The 24,717-nt window shown below is 42.4% G+C and overlaps 1 protein-coding gene across 1 annotated transcript in view; it reads right to left on the bottom strand.

Annotated features, from left to right (window-relative positions):
* Positions 1–548: 548 nt before the first annotated feature.
* Positions 549–24,717, bottom strand: part of LOC143731942 (retinoic acid receptor beta-like) — a 125,493-nt gene continuing 101,324 nt past the window's right edge. Inside the window, exon 3 of the mRNA XM_077222549.1 lies at positions 549–786. Within this exon, the coding sequence (XP_077078664.1) occupies positions 577–786 (210 nt within the window). The 3' untranslated portion in view covers positions 549–576. The remainder of the gene's footprint in view (positions 787–24,717) is intronic.

Here is a 24,717-nt window from a genome sequence, read left to right on the forward strand (position 1 = left end):
GCATCCTACAAATTTTTCCACCACCATGTCCCTTTAGGGGCTCCGTATGGGTGTGTTCACTTATGCTAAGCACTGTATATATATATAAAAAAGCTCTCAACAAATGTAACATTTATTTTTTCCCTCACTAGTATTTTTCTATAAATGGAAAACTATGTTCTGGAATGTTTTCCATGTTCCATGTGTTTTTTAAATTTAAAGTACAAAAAATGGCTGTCACTTTTCAGTCTATTTGAGCTTCTCCTAAACTGTTCCTGCAATACTTTGAGTAATTCTGACTCTTTGACAAGAAATCATCATGTATTTGCCTGCTTTCAAATGAGACCAAGATTATGCATGTAGAATAAAGGGTTCAAAAGCTGTAGCCATTTCGAAGTAACTAAAATCACACTATTCAGACTATTCTGTTTTGGTAACAGGGTTGAAAACTAGAAAAACATTAAACAGCTTGTATAATATTTAGTTATAAATAATATTACACATACAATGTACATATATTATTGAATACTTATTATATTTATAATACAGTAAAGTTGTATTTTGTGTCCTTGTATATAATTTAAAAGTGTTGCATAATCATGATAATAAAGCATACACACATGCACATACCAATATGTCGAGGCAGGCAGCTTTGAGCAGTGTGATCTGATCGGTGATAGTGAGTCCAGTGAAACCAGGAACTCGTTTGGCAAACTCCACGATTTTAATAATGCATTTAGTGGCCAGTTCACTGAACTTATCCCAGAGACCCAGATCCAAACGCACACGATGATCCGCACTGGAGTTCTGTAGATGACACACAGGAATAGAGTTAAAACAAAAGTCTCTTGTCTACAAATGCATCATTTAAAAAAAAAAAAAAACATTTTCCTGGGTTGTGATTGTCAGTGTCATCTTTGTCTCATGGCACATCTAAAAACACTCAAACTGTTGGTACTGTTCAGCTATTTTTGGCTGAAATTTTTTACGGTATCATATTTGATTTTTTTTTTACTCTGTCGGAATGGTATACAACTAAATTACTTTTGTCCCATTTGCTATGTGAATGCACTAGAAATTGGGGACATTAAAAAACAAACTTATACAAAAACTTCTGTTCACGACCGTGCTACGCTAGACAGTGATGCGTGTGTAATGATGTATGACACTTCAATATGACATTAAAATGTATTTATTTAAAAAAATTGACTGAAATGAATGGGATACATGAAAAATATGAAAACACATAGCATTTTCTTGTGGGTACAATACACGAATCAGCCATAATGCAAAAATATAGCTGCGAGCAGCGATTACGGGCCCAAGCCGGTGGCACCGCAACCCCGGTGCCTTTAAAGGCACCGGGATGGCGGTGCCACCGGCTTTGGCCCTTCACCGCTGCTCGCAGCTATATATATGTATATATATATATATATATATATATATATATATATATATATATATATATATATATATATATATATATATATATATATAAACAAGCCGCCACCCCTGTGCCTTTAGGGTTATTGTGCACGATGTGCAAAAACATAACCCCGCTTTGACTGTTGTGTGCTGTAGAGCTTGCATCAGTGTGGGCTCTGCAAAAGCGTGCATCAAGGGCATTTTTCAACCACAAAGTATGCATGACAAACCTTCTAAAACCTAAAATGAAAAATGAGACACCCTACAGTCTCATGGATTTAACGGACACATGAAATAACTACACAAGACCGAAAATTCATATGAAGTGTGCCATTTGGGACAGGGCCTATGATTGTGAACCACAATAGCCACGTATATGAGTTAATTTAAATTTAGAATAATTTTTAATGTCATAGGATAATTTAATTTAAAGCAAACTAAAATATATGGGTTATATGAATATTTTGGAAAAATATATCATATATATATATATATATATATATAGTCAAAACGACAAGCCTTCAACTTAAACTTGAACAAGGGTTAAACTCTTGTCACTGTAACAGACACCAAGGCAAAGGCACACACACACACACACACACACACACACACACACACACACACACAGACACAGACACACACACACACACACACACACACACACACACACACACACACACACACACACACACACACACACACACACACACACACACACACACACACACACACACACACACACACACACACACACACACACACACACACACACACAAAAAAAGCTAAAAAAGCAAAAAAATATTTATCCAACCCCATTTAAAAACAGTCTGTGAGTGCCATCTTTTGGACATATTGCATAGGTTTTCATTTCTTGTCCTCAAACAGAGCACTAATTTGTTTATTTTTAAGTTACACATTCTACATTGATTAAAATAGAAAATCAAATGTGTTTTTTTTAAATGGTTGTATCATTTTATACAAAAATGTATAATTCTGATGAGAATAAAGTTAGTGTTGATTAAAATGTTAAAGAAAACATATATATTGATCTAATATATATAGCACATTAATTTTAAATTCATTCAGCTTGAATCACCAAATATACAATATTAATTTGATTTAAAGCAAACAATACATTTAGAAAAATATGTTCTATGCATATTTTGTCATTTTAAAAATATCCATAAAGTGCTATGCAAAAAGACAAGGCTTAGAGATTTCTTTATCCTTTTAATGCAGTACTAATTTTAAACTCAAACTAAGTGCACGGATGCACGGTCATTCATGGGGACAAGACAGAGAATTTTACTTGCCTGACCTGATTAGAACAATGAAAAAATAAAATAAATAATATATATTTTTCAAGGCTTAAGACATTTACTTTCCTTTTTAATGCAGGCCAAATCACACAGCAGTGAAATGGTTTATCTAGCATCTAGCAAACGTCTCACTGCTGACGTTTCATCAAGATCAGTTAATGTATGCAGAAGTTATAAGACTTTGAGTTTCTCTTTTCTCGCCATAAATTCGTTTCCTTGCCACGGCCAAACCGTTCGAGATATCAAAAATCCGTCCGCAATTTAGCATCCTCAATGTCTTGACTTCATGTACACCAAGTTTGCTGACGATCGGATGCAATATCTAGGAGAAGTGTTTCAAATTCCAAAGCATGCGTTTTCCAAACAACCCATAATAGCCGACTTCCTGTTGGGCTGGCGTAAAACTTAGAGCACGAAAGTTGTTCGTCTCGATGAGATCTATATGTGTATCGAGTTTCATATTAATTCATGCGAACGTGTTTGATATATGGACCAAGTTTTCAAACCCCGTTCCAGGGGGCGCTGTTGAGCCCCCCGCTACGCCCAGGTACCAGCTTCAGCCCATCCCTGATGGCCGCGGGTTCTGACCTGTGTGCAAAGTTTCAAGAGTTTTCCAGTGCGTTAAGGGCCCCAAAAGCCCCCGAAACCTTGAAAAACAAGAATAAAAGCAAATCTCACGCACACACACAGAGAGGCAGAGACAGAGAGAGACAGAGAGGGAGTGAAAATGCTTGAAAAATCCACATTCAAAGCAAAATATCTGACTTCCTGTTGGTCGGAGCTAATGACTTTAAATTAGAAAGTTGTCCGGCTTGAAGAGTACAATATACATACCGAGCTTTGTTACTGTAGATAAAACTAACCCCCCCACTTTCGTCAAAAGGGGGCACTACTGAGCCCCTGTACCACGCCCGTTTCTGATACTTTGCACATGTCTACTAGGTAATAAATGAGATGTGTCTGTCGAGTTTCATGCAATTTGAAGAATGTTAAGAGTCTCTAAAGCATCCAAAAAGAATATTAAAGTTTGATGCGTTGCCATGGCAACAGTATTTAAGATATCAATAATCCTTTCACAGGTCTACATCTGGCGTGTGTTTACATTATACACATAAAGTTTGAAGCAAATCGGGTAAAAATAAGAGGGTGATTTAAAAGCATTTTGAAAGTGACAAACTATAACTTTGACTCACAATACTTACATCCATGTGATCGGCCTCTTACAACGAACACACTGCTGAAGTTTCATCAAGATCAGTTAATGTATGCTGAAGTTATAACACACTTCCTGTTTCCATTATTCGCCAAAAATTCGTTTCCTCGCCACGGCCAAACCGTTCGAGATATCAAAAATCCCCTGGCAATTTTTCATCCTCAATGTCTTGACGTCATGCACACCGAGTTTGGTGATGATTGGGTGAATTCCCTAGGAGAAGTGTTTCAAATTCCTGAGCATGCGTTTCCCAACAACCCTAAATAGCCGACTTCCTGTTGGGCTGGCGTAAAACTTAGAGCACGAAAGTTGTTTTGCCCGATGAGATCTATATGTGTACCGAGTTTCAGATTATTACATGCAAGCGTGTTTGATATATGGACAAGTGTTCAAACCTCGTTCCAGGGGGCGCTGTCGAGCCCCCCTGCCACGCCCGGGTACCAGCTTCAGCCCGGCCCTGATGGCAAAATAATAATAATAAAAAGAAGAAGAAGAAGAAGAATCCTTAGGAAAACAATAGGGCCTTCGTCTTTTCAAGGCTTGGGCCCTAAAAAGAGAGCACACAGCAATAAAGGGGTGACACTTTACCAGTTCTATTCCCAAACCCTAAACACAACCCTCATAGAAAACGATTAGAATTTTTACAATTTCAAAAAAACAAACAACAACAACAAAAAAGATACAAATCCTTGTGGGCATAGTACTATCACAGATTCAGCCAGCATACCATCAGTACCAAATCATTCAGCTCCACCCACTTGTTCCCAATCACCGGAATATTAACTCACCACACCTGGCACATGCACATTAAGCACCATTTAAAAGTACACAGTATTTGCTCAACTGTTTTTTAGTCAAGTCAGTCTCAGCATGAGAGTGAACCTACCAGACTACCCACTATGTCTATTTATCCTGCATTATCTTCTTCAAACCATTGATCCTTCAGACTGCTTATCTTTGTGCTCCACGAACGTTCCTGTATAGGAAAAGACTCTTCAGTTAAGTGTGACTGTCAACTGTACTGCTTCTACTCTTCACTTACCTGCTTAATGAACTTAAAGATCTAAACCACTCTGTGAATAAAATCCTGTTCAGTTTATCTCCGTGTCTCACCAGGAACTGGTTCAAACTCTCCAAAGTCACTACCACTTCCCATTCTTCTCCGTCATTCACATTAGCAAAGTGGATTAGCAATTAGGTTATTGGTAAAGCCAGCCAAAATATTTCTGCCCATGATCAGCTCTATAATCTTTGTCAAAGAAGATCATCTGTGGGCAACTATGCCGTTCAATTCTGCTTTGTCTGCGGATGCCCTACGTATATGTGCTATTTACAAGACATCTACCGGAAGGCAAGCTCCAATCAATATCAATTCCTTAAAGACAATGGTTCACCTGTGTAGGGAACCTGGGTCAGGCTTTGGGGATATGTATTAAAAAAATAGTAATTTCACAATTAATAATTATTCATACGGTTTGACCCAAGTCAAGTCAAGTCAAGTCATCCTCATTTATATAGCGCTTTTAACAATGTAGATTGTTTCAAAGCATTTTTACAGAGATAAACATATAATTTAAGGTAACAGAGATTGGTTTGGTTTTATAGTGGTTCTTGAAAAAAAAAATTCCAGCTAAAGTTAGTTTTGATTGATTCACTTCCGTCTAAATGATCATTTGTTATTAAATTAGGGGCCGCTAAGACGACACCGTTTTCTCTAAACAGACTTTAAACGTGAACCTGTGATAGACGCTGATGGCGTTCACATGCGCATTAAGAATTGATTCTATAGTTATGTGCGTTTGAATATATGTGCGCAGGTTTGTAATTCCTTACAAACCATGCCTAAACAAACTACTTGTCTTGTCTATAAATTTTGATGCAGAATTTTATTTTATCTTATCAATTTGGGTAGGTACGAAAACCGAAAAATTCCACAACGCTTTATCTGTAGAGTGGTATAGGGATCCTCCATAGGGAGAGGCTAGTTGGCACTTCAGCACTGCATTGTCATCAGGTCCAGGCGAAAGTCCTTCGTCAGATCTGGAAACAGCCTGGATCCGGCAGGCTGCGGGAAAACCTCGGGATAAACAAAGACACTAAAATTAGTGTAGATGCCATTCTTCTTACGATGTAACGAGTTCATCAGGATTTAAGGGAAGTATTCCCAGTTCCGGCTGACCTAATCTAAGCAGCCTAATATTGAATTATAGAAGTCTATAGAGTGTTATGTGAATGCTAGGTCAAAGAGATGTGTTTTTAGTCTAGCTTTGAACTGACAGACTGTGTCTGCTTCCCGGACAATGTTAGGAAGATCGTTCCAAAGTTTTGGTGCTAAATAGGAAAAGGATCTACCGCCAGCAGTCAATTTAGATATTCTAGGTATTATCAACTGGCCAGAACTTTGAGATCGCAATACACGTGAAGGACTATAATGCGTCAAGTACTGGGGAGCTAAACCATTTAGTGCTTTGTAAGTAATCAGCAATATTTTAAAATTTATACGATGTTTAATAGGGAGCCAATGCAGTGTTGACAGAACCGGGCTAATATGGTCGTACTTCCTGGTTCTGGTAAGAACTCTAGCAGCTGCGTTTTGAACTAGCTGTAGTTTGTTTATTAAGCGTGCAGGGCAACCACCCAGTAGAGCATTACAATAATCTAGCCTTGATGTCATGAACACATGAACTAGTTGTTCCGCATTTGTCAATGAGAGCATATGACGTAATTTAGATATATTTTTAAGATGGAAAACGTCTCAGGTTACTACTGTAACCATAGTTCCCTGAGAAGGGGAACGAGACGATGCGTCACTTGACGCTTTGGGAACGCCCCCAGCGTGCATGCGTCTGAGCATCAATGTCAACTAGTCCAATGGAAAGAATGAGCGTCACGGGCGGGTGACGTCATGACCAGGAAGGGATAAAGGCTCACCCGGTGAAACGCGGCATTAGCTTCAAAAAGTCGAAGCAAGCCGATCACAGGGAAGCAGGAAGTATGGCAGGGTGACGCATCGTCTCGTTCCCCTTCTCAGGGAACTATGGTTACAGTAGTAACCTGAGACGTTCCCTTTCGAGGGAACTCGCGATGCGTCACTTGACGCTTTGGGAACGAGAATACCCAAAACGCCAGAATTCCAAGTACCTGAGTGTCAGTCTGTTGGAACTAAGCACTAAGCACCTGAGAACCTGGGGCAGCATCCAGGTCCAAACTGTAAAACCTGACGAATGTGAGCGGTGAGGACCAGCCTGCCGCATCACAAACGTCTTGGAGGGAAACCCCAAATAACAAGGCTTTAGAGGCCGCCATACCCCTCGTTGAGTGAGCTCTGACCACCAAGGGACACGAATGGTCAGAGTACTCGTATGCAAGTGAAATAGCCTCGACTATCCACTTGCTAACCGTCTGTTTAGAAGCAGGAAGACCCTTCTTAGGTGATCCAAAGCAAATAAATAACTGGTCGGACTTCCTCATAGAAGATGTCCGATGAACATAAGTATCCAGTGCTCGCACTGGACACAAGAGGTTCAGCCTTTCCTGGTCCGCAGATGTAAAAGGAGGAGGACAGAAAGCCTGCAGCACGATAGGCCTCGGAATCAAGGTCGGCACCTTAGGGACGTATCCCTGTTTTGGATATAAGAATGCCTTGACCATCCCCGGTGCAAACTCAAGGCAAGTGGGGGAAACCGAAAGGGCCTGAAGGTCTCCAACTCTCTTAAGGGACGAAATAGCTAGCAGAAAGATAGTCTTAAGGGTAAGAAATTTCTCTGAAACCGAATCTAAGGGCTCGAATGGAGCCCTAGACAGGCCTTCTAGTACTAATGCCAAATCCCAAGCTGGCACCCTAGTGCGAGTTGCAGGCCTCAGCCTCAGTGTGCCACGAAGGAAACGTGTAATCAGGGGGTCTCGACCCAACGATGTACCCCCAACCAGGGCGTGGTTAGCCGCAATGGCCGCCACGTAAACCTTAAGTGTGGAAGGACATAAACCTGACGTAAAGCGCTCCTGCAAGAACTCGAGTACTGTGTTCACAGAACAGTTAACCGGATCCCACTGATGTCGGTGACACCATACAGAAAAAACTTTCCATTTCAGCGCATATAGTTTCCTAGTAGCTGGAGCTCTGGAGCTTAGGATGGTCTCAGCAGCCTCAGCTGAGAGACCACTCTCTATGAGTTGGGCCCCCTCAGAGGCCAAACCCACAGGTTCCAAATCTCTGGCCGAGGGTGAAATATTGTGCCCCCGGCCTGAGACAGAAGGTCTCTCCTGATCGGGATCTCCAAGGGAGGACCGTCTAAGAGATGGATCAGGTCCGCAAACCAGATCCGACTCGGCCAGCGTGGTGCTACAAGCAGTAGGCTTATTCCGTACTGGCGGACTCGTTCCAGAACTCCTGGGAGCAGAGCAAAAGGGGGAAATGCGTACAGACGTAGCCTCGGCCACGTCTGCACCATAGCATCCAGCCCCAGGGGGGCTGGGTGAGTAAGGGAGAACCAAAGTGGACAGTGCGTCGTGTGCTGAGACGCAAACAGATCCACCTCTGCTTGGCCGTAAAACTCCCAAATTTTCTCCACCACCTCGGGGTGGAGTCTCCAGTCCCCTGGCCTCAGCTCCTGCCTCGACAGGATGTCTGCCCCCACATTCTGGTCCCCAGGAATATACACTGCCCTCAGGGAGAGTACCTTCCCCAGAGACCACAGGAGGATCTGGTGCGCCAGTTTGCAGAGCGGACGCGACCGCAGACCCCCCTGACGGTTCAGATAAGAGACCACTGATGTGTTGTCTGTTCGTACAAGCACATGATGGCCCCTCAGGTCTGGGAGAAACTGTCTCAACGCATTGAAGACAGCCATCATCTCCAGGCAATTGATGTGCCACGAAAGATGATGACTTTTCCACAGACCCTGAACCGAGCGGCCTTCCATTACCGCTCCCCAGCCGGTGAGGGAAGCATCTGTCGAGATCGTAACACGATGGCAAAGAGCTCCCAATACCGGACCCTGGGTTAAGAACCAATGTTTCCTCCATATAATTAAGGCACGAAGGCACCGCCGCGTGACCTTGATCATACGAAGTGGGTTTCCCCTCGGGGAGAACCCTCTGGTCCTTAGCCACCACTGTAAAGGTCTCATGTACAGCAGGCCAAAAGGAATCACGTTGGACGCTGCCGCCAAGAGACCCAACAGTCTCTCGAACTGTTTCACAGTGCGTGACTGGCCTAGCTTTAGCTCTTTGGTGGCTGTCAGGATAGCAGCTACACGAACGGGCGATAGAGTGGCCCGCATCGTCACTGAATCCCATACCACACCAAGGAAAGTGGTTCTCTGTACTGGAGAAAGAACACTCTTCTTGGCGTTGAGCCTCAACCCCAACATCTGCATATGAGCGAGAACGACACCTCGGTGCCGAACCGCCGACTGCTCTGATTCCGCCAGAACCAGCCAGTCGTCGATGTAGTTCAGAATACGTATGCCCTGAAGCCTGAGAGGGGCTAGAGCTGCATCCACGCATTTCGTGAACGTGCGGGGTGATAAAGCTAGACCGAAAGGAAGAACCCGATATTGGTATTCTTTGCCCCCGAAAGAAAACCTTAGGAACTTCCTGTGCTGAGGGAGGATGGAGATATGGAAGTAGGCGTCCTTCAGATCTATCGTGACAAACCAGTCCTCGGATCTGATTTGAGTCGCGATCTGTTTGAGTGTCAGCATCTTGAACTTGAGTTTCTGTACTGAACGATTCAACAGACGAAGATCTAAAATGGGACGCAACCCCCCATCCTTTTTTGGAACAATGAAATAACGGCTGTAAAAACCCGACTCTCTGTCGGGTGAGTACACCTGTTCTATAGCTTCCTTTGCTAACAGGGCCTTTACCTCTTGCTCCATTACCAGAGCCTGCTCGGGATGCACCACTGTGGGCAGCACCCCGTTGTAACGAGGAGGACGAGAACCAAACTGGATTCTGTATCCTTTCTCTACAATCTGCAGGACCCAATGAGAAATATTCGGCAGAAGCTTCCACGCTGCCAGAAAATTTACTAAGGGAACCAGCCTCTCGAGGCTGGTCTCTGGTGTTATCGAGACAGCCAATTCCGGAGCCTGAAACATAATGGCAGGAACTACCTGAACTGGCCGCTCTAAGGCCCCCCTCAGAGGGCGCGAAACCGATGCTGTGCCGCAGCATAGCATCAGCGACTCGCTGGAGACCGCTGCGCCCTGAAGCACCGAGGGTGGCAGGGTTGGCAGAACGGTCTCGTGAGGACCCCGAAATGGAACGGGCACCGTAAAATGAGGTGTACACCGCTCCACTTCGGTCGGGGCTGTCCTCACAGGCCTGATGCGTGAACATCAGGACCTTTTTTTTTTTTTTTGAACCGAAGTCTTCTTCGCCTGAAGAACGGTCCTCAGATCCGGCTTCGACTTAGAAGACTTCGGTTGAGAGGGTTGCGTCTGTCTCCAGTCTCTACGTGGAGGTGCACGAGATGCAACACTCTCTTTCTGATGCACACGATATGATGAGCTTGACGGCTGGGGCTGCTCACGCCCAGCAGCCCCAGGGGGCTGGACCCGGCGAGGGATAAACTTTTTAAAAACGTCCGCTTGTTTTTTTGACTCCTGAAATCTCTCGACGACCGCGTGGACTGCGTCGCCGAAGAGACCAGAAGGTTCAAGCGGAGCATCTAATAAAAAAGCTCGATCTTTTTCTTTGATTTCAGACAGATTCAACCATAAATGTCTCTCAGTAGCTACCAAGGCTGCCATAGACCGCCCAATTGCTCTGGCGGTCTTCTTAGTAGCCCTGAGAGAAAGATCGGTAGCCCGACGAAGTTCACGAATCTCGTCATGACTGACTCCCTCACTACTATCCAGATCCCCCAGCAGGTCAGCTTGATAAGCCTGGAGCACTGCCATAGTATGCAGACATGCTCCAGCTTGACCTGCTGCCGTATAAGCTTTGCCCACTAACACCGAAGTGGCTTTAAGCGGTCTAGTGGGCAAAGCCGAGGCTTTCAGAGACGATGCGGGACCAGGGGAAAGATAACTGGCTAAATTCTCTTCCGCCTGGGGCATCGCCTCATAACCATACTCTTTCAGCCCTCTTATTCTCGAATAAGTGTTAACATGAGGGCTGAAAAGACGTGATGAGTATGGTTTATTCCACGATTTAGAAATCTCATTGTGTAAATCGGGAAAAAATGGAAGCCCTCGTGGTGGAGATAATGTGGTTGAAGATAAAAAGCGCTCATCTAATTTGCTTTTAGGACGAGCGCCCTTATTCTCAGATGGCCATTCAATATTAAACTTCTCTACAGCCCGCGACATAACATCCACCAGCTCATCATATGCTGGGGAAATAAATTGTGAATCCCTTTCCCCCATGTGTGTGCTTACACTCTCCACACTCATCACATCAACCTCCTCGGAGGAAGAGCAACAAAGTAGTGGAGGGCTCTCTCCCCGGGCGAAAGAAACCGCAGAGCGTGCTTCCGACACCGGGGAGAGAGCACTGGATCTCTCGGGTAAGGAAGGAGAAAGAGCCCTCGGACCCGTCTCCAACCCCTCCGAAAGATCCTTTTGCGATCCCCAGGAATGCATTCTCCGCGCCGCCTCAGCAGACGCGGGTCCTGATCCCTGTGGATCGCGAGCCTGCCCACTCACTTTATCAAAGAGTGACAGGCGAGAGCGGAGCATGCGAAGCGGTAACATCTCACAATGCTGGCACTCAGCCCCCTCGAAGGCTGAGACCGCATGCTCCACTCCCAAACAAACGACACAAAGCTCGTGTGTGTCCCCACCCGTTAAATAACGCGGGCAGGGAGAAACACACTGTTTGTACACTTGTTTAGTTTCCATCCTTTTCCGCAACAGACAACAGTAAATAGACAGAGACAAAATGACACAGATCGCTTGCTGAGACACAGAAGCTAATGCCGCGTTTCACCGGGTGAGCCTTTATCCCTTCCTGGTCATGACGTCACCCGCCCGTGACGCTCATTCTTTCCATTGGACTAGTTGACATTGATGCTCAGACGCATGCACGCTGGGGGCGTTCCCAAAGCGTCAAGTGACGCATCGCGAGTTCCCTCAAAAGGGAAATGCGGTTTTACAGACACTAGACACGTGACTTTCAAATGAAAGATTGGTATCAAAGAGCACACCCAGGTTCCTAACTGACGACGAAGACTTAACAGAGCAGCCATCAAGTGTTAGACGGTATTCTAGGTTATTACGTGTGGAAGTTTTTTGTCCAATAATTAGAATCTCTGTTTTTTCAGAATTTAGTAGTAGGAAATTACTAGTCATCCAATTTTTTATATCAACTACGCATTCTGATAATTTTGTGAATTGGTGAGTTTCGTTAGGTTTGGAAGAAATGTAGAGCTGAGTATCATCAGCATAACAGTGAAAGCCAATTCCATGTTTCCTAATGATATATCCTAAAGGTAGCATGTAAAGAGTGAACAGCAGCGGTCCTAGTACTGAGCCTTGTGGTACGCCATACTGAACTTGTGATCGATAAGACATCTCTTCATTTACTGCTACAAACTGATAGCGGTCAGATAAATGTGATTTAAACCATGCTAGTGCAATTCCACTAATGCCAACATAGTTTTCTAGTCTATTTAAGAGAATGTTGTGGTCAATGGTGTCAAATGCAGCACTAAGATCAAGTAACACTAATACAGAGATACAACCACGATCGGATGATAAGAGCAAATCATTTGTGACTCTAATGAGAGCTGTCTCAGTGCTATGGTGTGGTCTAAATCCTGACTGGAAATCCTTGCAGATATCATTTCTTTCAAGAAAGGAACACAGTTGTGAGGATACTGCCTTTTCTAGTATCTTTGACAGAAAAGGTAGATTTGAGATCGGCCTGTAATTGACTAATTCTGTAGGATCAAGTTGCGTTTTTTTAACAAGCGGTTTAATCATAGCTTAAAGGTTTTTGGTACGTATCCTAGAGACAAAGACAAATTAATGATGTTAAGAAGAGGATCTATGACTTCTGGAAGCATCTCTTTCAGTAGTTTAGTCGGTATAGGGTCTAACATACATGTTGTCGATTTAGATGAATTAACGATTTAGCAAAATTCTTCCTCTCCTATGGCAAAAATGAATCAAATTTTACCTCAGGGAGACTATAATGCACTCCCTGATGCGATGCTGTAGTAGATGGTTGCATAGTTATAATTTTGTCCCTAATATTATCAATCTTATAAGTGAAGAAGTTCATAAAGTCATTACTGCTGTGTTTCTTGGAAACTTCTGGGCTTGAAGCTTTCTTTATCGTTAGTGTAGCCACTTTTTCAAATAAATACCTAGGATTATGTTTATTTTCTTCTAATAGGGTTGAAAAATAAGCAGATCTAGCAGCTTTTAAAGCCTCTCTGTAAGCAATCAAGCTCTCCTTCCATGCAATCCGAAATACCTCTAGTTTTGTTTTCTTCCTATTGCGCTCCAGTTTTCTGGCTGCTCTCTTAAGGGCCCGGGTTTGCTCGTTGTACCACGGCGTTGGACTATTTTCTTTAATCTTCTTTAAGCGCAACGGAGCAACTGTGTCTAGTGCTGGAAAGGAGAGAGTTAAAAGTTTCTGTTGCAATATCAAGTTCTTCTAAGCTATCTGGGATGCTGAGATGATGAAACTGATTAGGAAGATTATTAATAAAGCAATCTTTAGTGGCAGAAGTGATAGGTCTAACATACTTGTAACATGGAGTTGGCTTTGCAGCCTTGGCTAAATGTAATTTACATGAGACTAGATAATGATCGGAGATGTCGTCGCTCTGCTGCAGAATTTCAACAGCATCAACATTGATTCGATGTGATAATATTAGATCTAGAGTATGATTACGACAATGAGTAGGTCCTGACACGTGTTGTCTAACTCCAAATAGAGTTAAGAATGTCTTTAAATGCCAATCCCATTGCATCTTTTCCATTATCTACATGTATATTAAAATCACCAACAATTAGGACTTTATCTGCAGTCAATACTAATTCTGATAGAAAGTCAGCAAATTCTTTGATAAAATCTTTATGGTGCCCTGGTGGCCTGTATACAGTTTTGAAAATATTACTATAAATTACAGCAACACCTCCCTCTTTGCCTTTCAGGCGAGGTTCATGTTTATAACAGTAATCTTGCGGGGTGGACTCATTTAAAGTAATGTAATCGTCTGGTTTTAGCCAGGTTTCTGTCATAAACAGCACATCTAGGTTATAATCTGAAATCATATCATTAACTTTGAGCGCTTTTGAAGTAAGGGATCGAATATTCAGCAACCCAAGCTTTATCGTTTGCTCATCTGTATTATATCTATTTTTTATTTGTTGAATATCAATTACATTTTTAACCTTAGATTGGTTTGGAAGTTTTTTGGATTTCCAAATACGGGGAACAGACACAGTCTCTATATGATGATATCTAGGTGAAAGAGGCTCTATGTGATGGGATTTATCTGACCTTGGTGACGAGAGGCTGCTAGCAGACGGTCGGTTTAGCCAGTTTGTCTGCTTCCTGACCTGAGCCCCAGATTGTCATGTTTTCTCTAAGACTATGAGCCAAATTACTAGAGAGAAAAGCAGCACCATCCCAGGAGGGATGAATACCATCTCTTTTCAACAGGTCAGGTTTGCCCCAAAAACTTTTCCAATTGTCTATGAATTCTATATTATTTTGTGGACACCACTTAGACAGCCAGCCATTGAGTGATGCCAATCTGCTAACTATCTCATCACTCCTTCGAACAGGAAGGGGGCCAGAGCAAATTACAGTGCCTGACATCGTACTTGCGAGTTCAAACACCTCTTTAATATTAATTTTGGTGATCTCCGACTGGCGGAGTCGAACATCATTAGTGCCGACGTGAATAACAATTTAAACGGGGTGAAGATGTCACACCCTCTGGGGGTATGTGAGCCAATCCGAAGTGGTCCCTTTGGAGGGAGATTTTATGATTTTTTGTGTTCAGACAGCACATTTGAATCTGTAATTTCATTGGGTGTTTAAGAGAAAGAATGTTCAAGATTCTTATAATACCCCTGTGTCACAAAGTTAACAAAATGTAATGTAAATTAACAAATGGGGAACGAAGATTGGAATTCATAGAGACCAAATATGGTTCACATATTTGTATGCAAAGTCTAAAACATTAACCCATTAGAGTTTACAAGAAAACAAAGGCCAAAACAACATCCGAAGGAAAATCATGAGAAGTGAAAATTAGATAGATGTTTATACATTTCTCAAGTGGTTTTATATATATATATATATATATATATATATATATATATATAAAATACAGGTCCTTCTCAAAAAATTAGCATTTGTGTTAAAGTTCATTATTTTCCATAATGTAATGATAAAAATTAAACTTTCATATATTTTAGATTCATTGCACACCAACTGAAACATTTCAGGTCTTTTATTGTTTTAATACTGATGATTTTGGCATACAGCTCATGAAAACCCAAAAATCCTATCTCAAAAAATTAGCATATCATGAAAAAGGTCTCTAAACGAGCTATTAACCTAATCATCTGAATCAACTAATTAACTCTAAACACCTGCATAAGATTCCTGAGGCTTTTAAAAACTCCCAGCCTGTTTCATTACTCAAAACCGCAATCATGGGTAAGACTGCCGACCTGACTGCTGTCCAGAAGGCCATCATTGACACCCTCAAGCAAGAGGGTAAGAAATTTCTGAACAAATAGGCTGTTCCCAGAGTGCTGTATCAAGGCACCACTGGACTGTTGCTCAGTGGTCCAAAGTACTTTTTTCGGATGAAAGCAAATTTTGCATGTCATTCGGAAATCAAGGTGCAAGAGTCTGGAGGAAGACTGGGGAGAAGGAAATGCCAAAATGCCTGAAGTCCAGTGTCAAGTACCCACAGTCAGTATGCTGTCCTCGCAACTGCGTCACTTTGAAGAAACTAGACAGCTAGCTAACAAACACACATGAAGCAGTTTATCCGTCCAGAATGTTTACTTCTGTGATCCTTTTTCTTATTTGTAAAACTGAAATACAATAAACAAGAAATAAAATTACAATTTGTACATTAATCTGTTTGAAATACATATATACGCGTACATCACAATCTGCACGTGCGTATACATGTGATAGAAAACTTCTTTACATTTTCATATCGATCACAAACTTATTCTTCAAGAGGAAAGATTATGTTACCTCATAACACTTTTAAACATCGCCTAAAATAGTAAATAAACTTACAGGCATATCTTCATCCAGGGCAAAGACTGTTTGAGCGTCGAATTAAATCTACAGTATGCTGCACGTTGCCGAACTGCTGCCGAACTAATAAATCAACATTGCAAGTGCGCATGTACAGGAAAAATAACAACTGCAATACTACAAATGTCCGCTAGATGGCGATTATATACCATGACAATGGGCAGAACACTCCTCGCCTGGTATAAACTGTTATACCATTATTATTTTTGATTGTACAATCACATTTTGTACGTTTACCAATTTATCAAGTTATTTCTCACATGACAGAAGAACAATTACACTTGAGATTGGTCTAAGATATACTCTAGCAGTCCCTTGTTTAATTATTTTCACTTCAATTTTGCGAACTTTTCCATCAGTACTTGGAATGACCTTTGTAACAAGTCCCGTTGGCCACTCGTTGCGTTTTACTTGAGAGTCCTTCAACAATACAACATCTCCTTCTTGGACATTTGGTTTTTCATCTGTCCACTTCCTACGAGTCTGAAGTGTAGACAAGTATTCATGTTTCCAACGTTTCCAGAATGTATCTGCAAGATTCTGAACTTGCTTCCATTGACACTTGTACATATCCTTAATGCTGAACTCTCCAGGTGGTGCTGATACTGCGCAAGCCTTTTGAGTTAATAACATCTTTGGGGTAAGAATCTCTGTTTTCTCACAGTCTGTTGAAATAGGAACCAAGGGACGTGCATTCATTATAGCTGTTACTTCACCCATCAATGTGGTAAGAACCTCATTTGTAAGTCAAGTGTTTGCTGACAGCATTGCGTCTAGAATGCGCCTGGCTATTCCTATCATTCGTTCCCACACTCCTCCCATGTGAGATGAATGAGGTGCATTGAATGTCCAGGTACATCCTTGATCCAGAAGGTAGTTCTGAATCTCAGGATCATCCGAATTGATTTTGAGTTCCTTACAAGCTCCTACGAAGTTTGTCCCTCTGTCCGACCTGAATTGCCTGACAGGCCCACGCAGACACAGAAATCTTCTCAGAGCATTTATAAAGCTTGAAGAAGACATTGATTCAAGTATCTCTAGGTGGACTGCTCTTGTACATAAACAAGTGAACATGACTGCCCACCTCTTACTTTCGGCACTGCCGCCCCGAGTGCGGCGTGACACCACATGCCAAGGGCCAAAAACATCAAGTCCCACGTATGTGACCGGAGGGGCTACGTTTAGTCTGTCTTTGGGGAGATCTGACATTTTCTGCACTTGCAGCAGTCCTCTGAGCTTTTTACAGATGACACACTCTTTGATGATCTTAGAGACAAGTTTTTTAGCTCTGATGATCCATAAGCCAGTTGTACGCATTGCACCTTCGGTAAAGTGACGACCTTGGTGTACTACCTTTTCATGGTAGTGTTTGATCAAGAGAGTGCTTATGTGATGATTAGCTGGAATGATCAGAGGATGTTTCTCACCTTCTGTAATGTCTGCATTTGACAAGCGTCCTCCCACTCTAATCAATCCATCTTCATCTAGAATGGGATTCAGTTTCCTAATAGTACTTTGACTAGAGATCTTTTCGCCATTGTACAAAGACTTAAACTCTTCCTGGAAGATCTCTTGTTGAATACATTTGATTATTGTTGTTTCTGCATGTGCACAATTCACCGTGCGATCCATTTTGCAGCAGTGCCAACCTTTACAGTCCTTTTGTGCACTACTGGAGTAAGTTTTAGCAATGTGAGTAAGAATAGCCACTCCTCTCACAAGAGATTTCCAACTGGAAAATCTACTAAATCTGTGGGATCCCAGCTGACATTTATTCACCTTTGTGCCCAAGGCTGTTATTTCAGGCCTGATTTCTTTGTCAGATTCTGGATCGATTAGATTGAAAACGTCATGTTCAGCTTGTTCACTTACATGAGTTTGACACAGAAACGCTGGACCTGTGAGCCAATTTGTGTTCTGTAGTTCAGCCACTGAAACTGGTCTTGTAGTGTTGTCCGGTGGGTTTTGAGTGGTAGCAATGTGATGCCACTGCTCTGAGTTGGTAGATTTTCGGATACGTACAACCCTGTTAGACACATAAACATGGAATCTTCGAGAGGCATTGTTAATGTATCCCAGTACTATTTTGCTATCAGTGTAGTATTTCACTGAATGCAGATCAATGTCCATTTCACTGGTTATCAATTCTCCAAGTTCAACTGCCAAAACGGCTGCACATAACTCAAAACGCGGCACTGTATGGGCAGGTTTTGGAGCCAGCTTTGATTTGCCCATAATAAAGCCTACATGACACTGGCTATTATCATCTACAATTTTGAGGTATGCTACAGCAGCTATTGCTATGGTAGAAGCATCAGAAAACACACATACCTCTTTCTGAACAGTTGAAGTCAGTGGCACTGATACGTAAGCCCTGGGAACACTAAGTGCTTCTAGATTAAATAAATCATCAGTCCACACTCTCCACTGAACTTCTCTGTTTGCTGAGAGTGGTGTGTCCCAATCACATTGGTCCACAGAAAGTTCTCGCACTAATGCCTTCCCTTGTATGGTTATGGGGGCTGCAAATCCTAGCGGATCATACAGACTGTTCACAGTAGCTAAGATTCCTCTTCGTGTGAATGGCTTCACTTCCTTAGACACTTGAAACGTGAAACTGTCAGACTGTAGATTCCAGCTTACTCCTAGACTGCGCTGGAGAGGTAAAGGGTCAACACCTAGAACTAGATCCTTTAGATCGTTAGCTCTGTCGTTTGCAGGAAATGCCTCCATAACTGAACTTCTGTTCGATGCTAATTTATGTAGTCTGAGGTTTGATTCTGCTAGCATCTCTCTAGTTCTCTGCAAGAGACTGACTGCTTCAGCTTCAGAAGACACTGAGGTGAGTCCATCATCCACATAGAAGTTTCTCAAGACAAACTGTTTTGGATCTTCTCCATACTCTTTCTCACCTTGATCAGCTGTTTGTTTTAGACCGTAGATCGCTATTGCTGGAGATGGACTGTTTCCGAAAACATGTACTTTCATTCTGAACTCCACGATGTCTTTGGTGGTATCATTATCTTTGTACCATAAAAACCTTAAGTAGTTTCGGTGGTCCTCTCTAACTACAAAAGAATAAAACATCTGTTCTATATCAGCTGTAATCGCAACTTGTTCTTTGTGAAAACGCAGTAACACACCTAAAAGTGTATTATTCAGATCAGGTCCACTGAGCAGTACGTCATTCAATGAGACCCCTTGATATTGGGCACTTGAATCAAAGACCACTCTGATTTGCCCAGGCTTTTGGGGATGGTAAACACCAAAGGTTGGTAAATACCAACACTCCTCATCTTGGTTTAATGGAGGTGCTGGTTCTGCTTGATCATTGTCGAAGATCTTTTGCATGAAATTAACAAAGTGATTCTTCATTCCAGCATTTTTTTGAAAGGAACGTTGCAAAGAAAGGAGACGTTTTTGCGCCAGCTCTCTGTTATTTGGTAGTCGACGATGGGGCGAACGAAATGGTAGTGGAGCAACCCAGTGGTTTGTTTCATCAATATACATTTCTTTTTCCATTATTTGAAGGAATTCACTGTCTTCAATGGACACAGCAGGTTTGTCATCATTAGGAGTTCTGACGAACACATTATCATCTAAACTCTCTGTTTTGCATGTGGGAGTGCCTAGATAACACAGTGAATGTGTACTATCATGTTGCTTTGGAGCACTGAAAGTCTCTTTTACCTTCATGTAATTTGTGCAGGGGTTGAACAGAGATGGTCGTCCATTTGATAGCACATTCGTTTTGAATGCGTTCATATCCATCGGCTTATGAGCTCCCCCTAAGCAGACTTCTCCAACAATAACCCAACCTAAATCTAGTCTCTGGGCGTAAGGCATGTTAAGAGGTCCATTGATTTGCTCACGTGCCTTATGAACACTTAAGATATCTCTTCCCAACAGCAGAAGGATTGGAGCATCAGGATCATGTTCTGGAATCTTATCTGCAACAGATTTCAGATGTGGGAATTACCGCGTGACATCAGGTGTTGGAATTTCAGATCGGTCATCAGGGATCATATCACATTCAATGAGTGAGGGAAGTTCTACCTGAGTTTTCCCATCGATGGATTGAATTGTGAAGCCAGATGCTTTGCGCCCTTTATTCTCCATAGATCCAGAGCATGTTTTTAGGGTAAATGAGAATGATTCTCCTGTGATGCCGAAAACATCAAAAAACTTTGTTTTGGCTAATGATCGATTACTTTGATCATCCAGTACTGCATACATCCTCACAACATCTTCAGGTCTGTTACAAGGATATACTGTCACCAAGCAGATTTTAGAACACGATCTGGGCTTTGTCATGCTACCACAGATTTCTGTACACTTGGATACTATGTCTGCTGAAGTAGCTTCTTCTTTCTCCCCGCCATGCTGGCTCTCTCCCACAGGCCGCTCTGTAACCCAAGGAGCTGGACCTGGATGCAGCGCTGTAGTGTGCCTCTCACTGTTGCATTCTTTGCACTTTATGTTGACTTTACAGTCTTTGGCTACATGCTGAGTAGACAAACAACATCTAAAACAAATGTCGTTTTCTTTCAGGTACTTTTTGCGATCATCTATGTGTCTAGTTCTGAACTCACGACACTTTGCCAATTGATCAGGTTTAATGTGGATAGGACATTGACTGTCTGGTTCAATTGATTTCTTATCAGGGTTTTTCCTTTGAAAGGGTGTATACAACGTTGAAACCTCTGTCTTTCTGACTGACACAGATGATCGGTCGCTGTGCTTTGCTGCAGACGACTCTGTTTTTGCATAAGTTTGACTACTGCTCGTTGAGAATGAAAAACTTGGATCATTCTTGATCTTCGCATGATTAACAATGAATCTGGTGAAAAAACTGAATGGTGGAAAGGAAACACGGTAATCTTCCTTGTACTTGAAGCCGTGAGCAATCCACTTTTCTTGTAAACTGTATGGCAACTTTTCAATGATTGGTTTAACTCCACGAGCAGTGTCCAGATAGGTCAGTCCTGGTAAGTGGCCTACTGACTTTGCTGCATCCATTTCTAACAAGAGGTCTCCTAGCTCTCGCAACTTTACATTGTCTTTAACAGAGATTTTAGGAAAATTCTCCAGTTTTTTTAACAGAGCATCCTCAATAACCTCAGTGCTACCATAGCATTCTTCTATTCTCTGCCACGCCAACTGAACACCCAGTGTTGCATTATGGACATATACTGACCTGATTCTTTTGACTTGTTGTGATGATTCTGGCCCGAGCCACTTTACAAGCAGGTCTAACTCCTCACTGGCAGTTAAATTGAGTTCTCTTATCACACTCCGAAATGATGTCTTCCATGGGCAATCATCGAATGTCAGTAACCCAGTACTTACTAATTCTCGTCGTATCAGATGTTTCGTTAGGTCAGTAGTCTCTAAAGGTCTCATTGGATAGTCTCTGCAAGAGGATTCATGAGACTTTGCATAGCATTTGGGATGCTGTGGAGCACTGTAGCCTCCGCTGTCTCTTATGCTTACTTTTGGTGTTGAGACATCGACTATGTTACTTTGTGGGAGAGAAATAAACCTAGGAGCTCTTGAAGTAAACTGTGGACATGTAGAATCTGGAAACTGTAGTGATGCATGAGACGTAGATTGCATGTGGGCCTGCTCCAACTTTTCTTCAGTCAGTGAATGATTCTCTACATACTCACTGGTTCTCTGTGCTGAATCTTGAATTACTAATTCTGAGAAGTCTTGAAGTGGATCCTCCGGTTCGACTGCGGCTTCATACACTGCTGCTTCGGCCGAGGCTGCAACCGCTGCCCTTTGCTTTTGTAGCACATGCAAATTAGCTTCTAATTCTGCTTTGCGTCTCACTGTTTCCGCTTCCAATTCTGCTTGCTCTTTCATCATTTTTGCCTCTTTTTCAGCATAAGACACTTCTGCGCGTGCCGCTTCGGCTTTTGCTCGAGCACGAATAGCTGCTGAACTGGCAGCTGATCTACTCGAGCGTGAAGAATATCTGGAGCCAGATACTTGAGATCGCTTCTCAGAAGCTTGCTGGGCCTTTTCAGCATCCTTATCTGGATCCATCTTGACTCCATGCAAAGTGCAGTCTTTCACTTTTTGATCTCAGAATTGTGCAGCATATGATGGTAAATACAGCTCTTGTTAATCTTTTCCGATGCGTTGATGCCTTTTTACTATGCTGTCCTCGCAACTGCGTCACTTTGAAGAAACTAGACAGCTAGCTAACAAACACACATGAAGCAGTTTATCCATCCAGAATGTTTACTTCTGTGATCCTTTTTCTTATTTGTAAAACTGAAATACAATAAACAAGAAATAAAATTACAATTTGTACATTAATCTGTTTGAAATACAAATAAACGTGTACATCACAATCTGCACGTGCGTATACATGTCATAGAAAACTTCTTTACATTTTCATATCGATCACAAACTTATTCTTCAAGAGGAAAGATTATGTTACCTCATAACACTTTTAAACATCGCCTAAAATAGTAAATAAACTTACAGGCATATCTTCATCCAGGGCAAAGACTGTTTGAGCGTTGAATTAAATCTACAGTATGCTGCACGTTGAACTGCTGCCGAACTAATAAATCAACATTGCAAGTGCGCATGTACAGGAAAAATAACAACTACAATACTACAAATGTCCGCTAGATGGCGATTATATACCATGACAATGGGCAGAACAGTCAGTGATGGTCTGGGGTGCCATGTCAGCTGCTGGTGTTGGTCCACCGTGTTTTATCAAGGGCAGGGTCAATGCAGCTAGCTATCAGGAGATTTTGGAGCACTTCATGCTTCCATCTGCTGAAAAGCTTTATGGAGATGAAGATTTCATTTTTCAAGACGACCTGGCACCTGCTCACAGTGCCAAAACCACTGGTAAATGGTTTACTGACCATGGTATTACTGTGCTCAATTGGCCTGCCAACTCTACTTACCTGAACCCCATAGAGAATCTGTGGGATATTGTGAAGAGAAAGTTGAGAGACGCAAGACCCAACACTCTGGATGAGCTTAAGGCCACTATCGAAGCACCCTGGGCCTCCATAACACTTCAGCAGTGCCACAGGCTGATTGCCTCCATGCCACGCCGCATTGAAGCAGTCATTTCTGCAAAAGGATTCCCGACCAAGTATTGAGTGCATAACTGAACAAAATTATTTGAAGGTTGACTTTTTTTGTATTAAAAACACTTCTTTTATTGGTCGGATGAAATATGCTAATTTTTTGAGATTTTGGGTTTTCATGAACTGTATGCCAGTATTAAAACAACAAAAGACCTGAAATATTTCAGTTGGTGTGCAATGAATCTAAAATATATGAAAGTTTAATTTTTTTATCATTACATTATGAAAAATAATGAACTTTATCACAATATGCTAATTTTTTGAGAAGGACCTGTATATTAGCATTAGAAGGCAAGCGTAGTATGACCAATAAGTTGCCACCTGTTCTAGCAAAACATTACACGCAGAAGACAATATTCCTCTGCCCAGGTGAGCAACCACCAAGAAAAGGTGCTAACACCAATTCTCGCCCAGGACAACTGGAAGCTGCTAGGGACTGGAAGATGCTGGCTGATCTTGATCAACGGCTTATTTTTCCACCTGAGATTGCCCCCAAACCTACGACCAGATATTGTTTTGTGGTCTGGATCAGCAAGCATTGTTCAACTGATAGAGTTAACAGTGCCATGGGAGGATGCGGTAGATGAGGCATATGAGAGGAAGAAACTGCGGTATGCTCATCTGGCCACTGAAGCAGAACAGCGAGGATGGAGAGTCCAGGTTTATCCAGTGGAGGTGGGTTGTCGAGGTTTTGTGGCATACTCTACAACTCGGTTCCTCAGAGACATCGGATTCAGTGGCCAAGAGTTGCGTCGCACAGTAAAGAACTTATCTGAAGCAGCAGAAAGGAGCAGCAACTGGCTGTGGTTGAGACGGAAAGATTCTAGCTGGCTGTGTACAGGCCGCCATGCTACGGTTTCGTCGATTTCTTGAAAACTTGAAGAGTCTGTTGGTTTATTTGTAAAGGTTGTATAGTATTTACAGTCATTACGTTCCTGTGTATATTGCGTGAATGACGGGTGGTTGGGCAGATATTGTGTTTTGCGGTAGGTGGTATGCCATACAGAACCGTTGCCACTGAAACTGCATATTAACGCACCAGTGGGGCTTGACAGCCTTAGTCAAACGGGTTGGCGCATATGGTTGGGTTGCGGAGAGATTGTGAGATTGTGGTTAGGTCTCAGCAGCAACTGTTGGTTTATTTGTATAGGTTGTATAGTATTTACAGTCATTACGTTCCTGTGTATATTGCGTGAATGACGGGTGGTTGGGCAGATATTGTGTTTTGTGGTAGGTGGTATGCCATACAGAACTGTTGCCACTGAAACTGCATATTAACGCACCAGTGGGGCTCGACAGCCTTAGTCAAATGGGTTGGCACGTATGGTTGGGTTGCAGAGAGATTGTGAGATTGTGGTTAGGTCTCAGCAGCAAGAGGGAAGTAGAGGTCAGTAAGCTGGGC

This window comes from Siphateles boraxobius, unplaced genomic scaffold, assembly GCF_051911475.1.
Source record: "Siphateles boraxobius isolate OS27281-9 unplaced genomic scaffold, OSU_SipBor_1 89, whole genome shotgun sequence".
NCBI classification, from domain to species: Eukaryota; Metazoa; Chordata; class Actinopteri; order Cypriniformes; family Leuciscidae; genus Siphateles; species Siphateles boraxobius.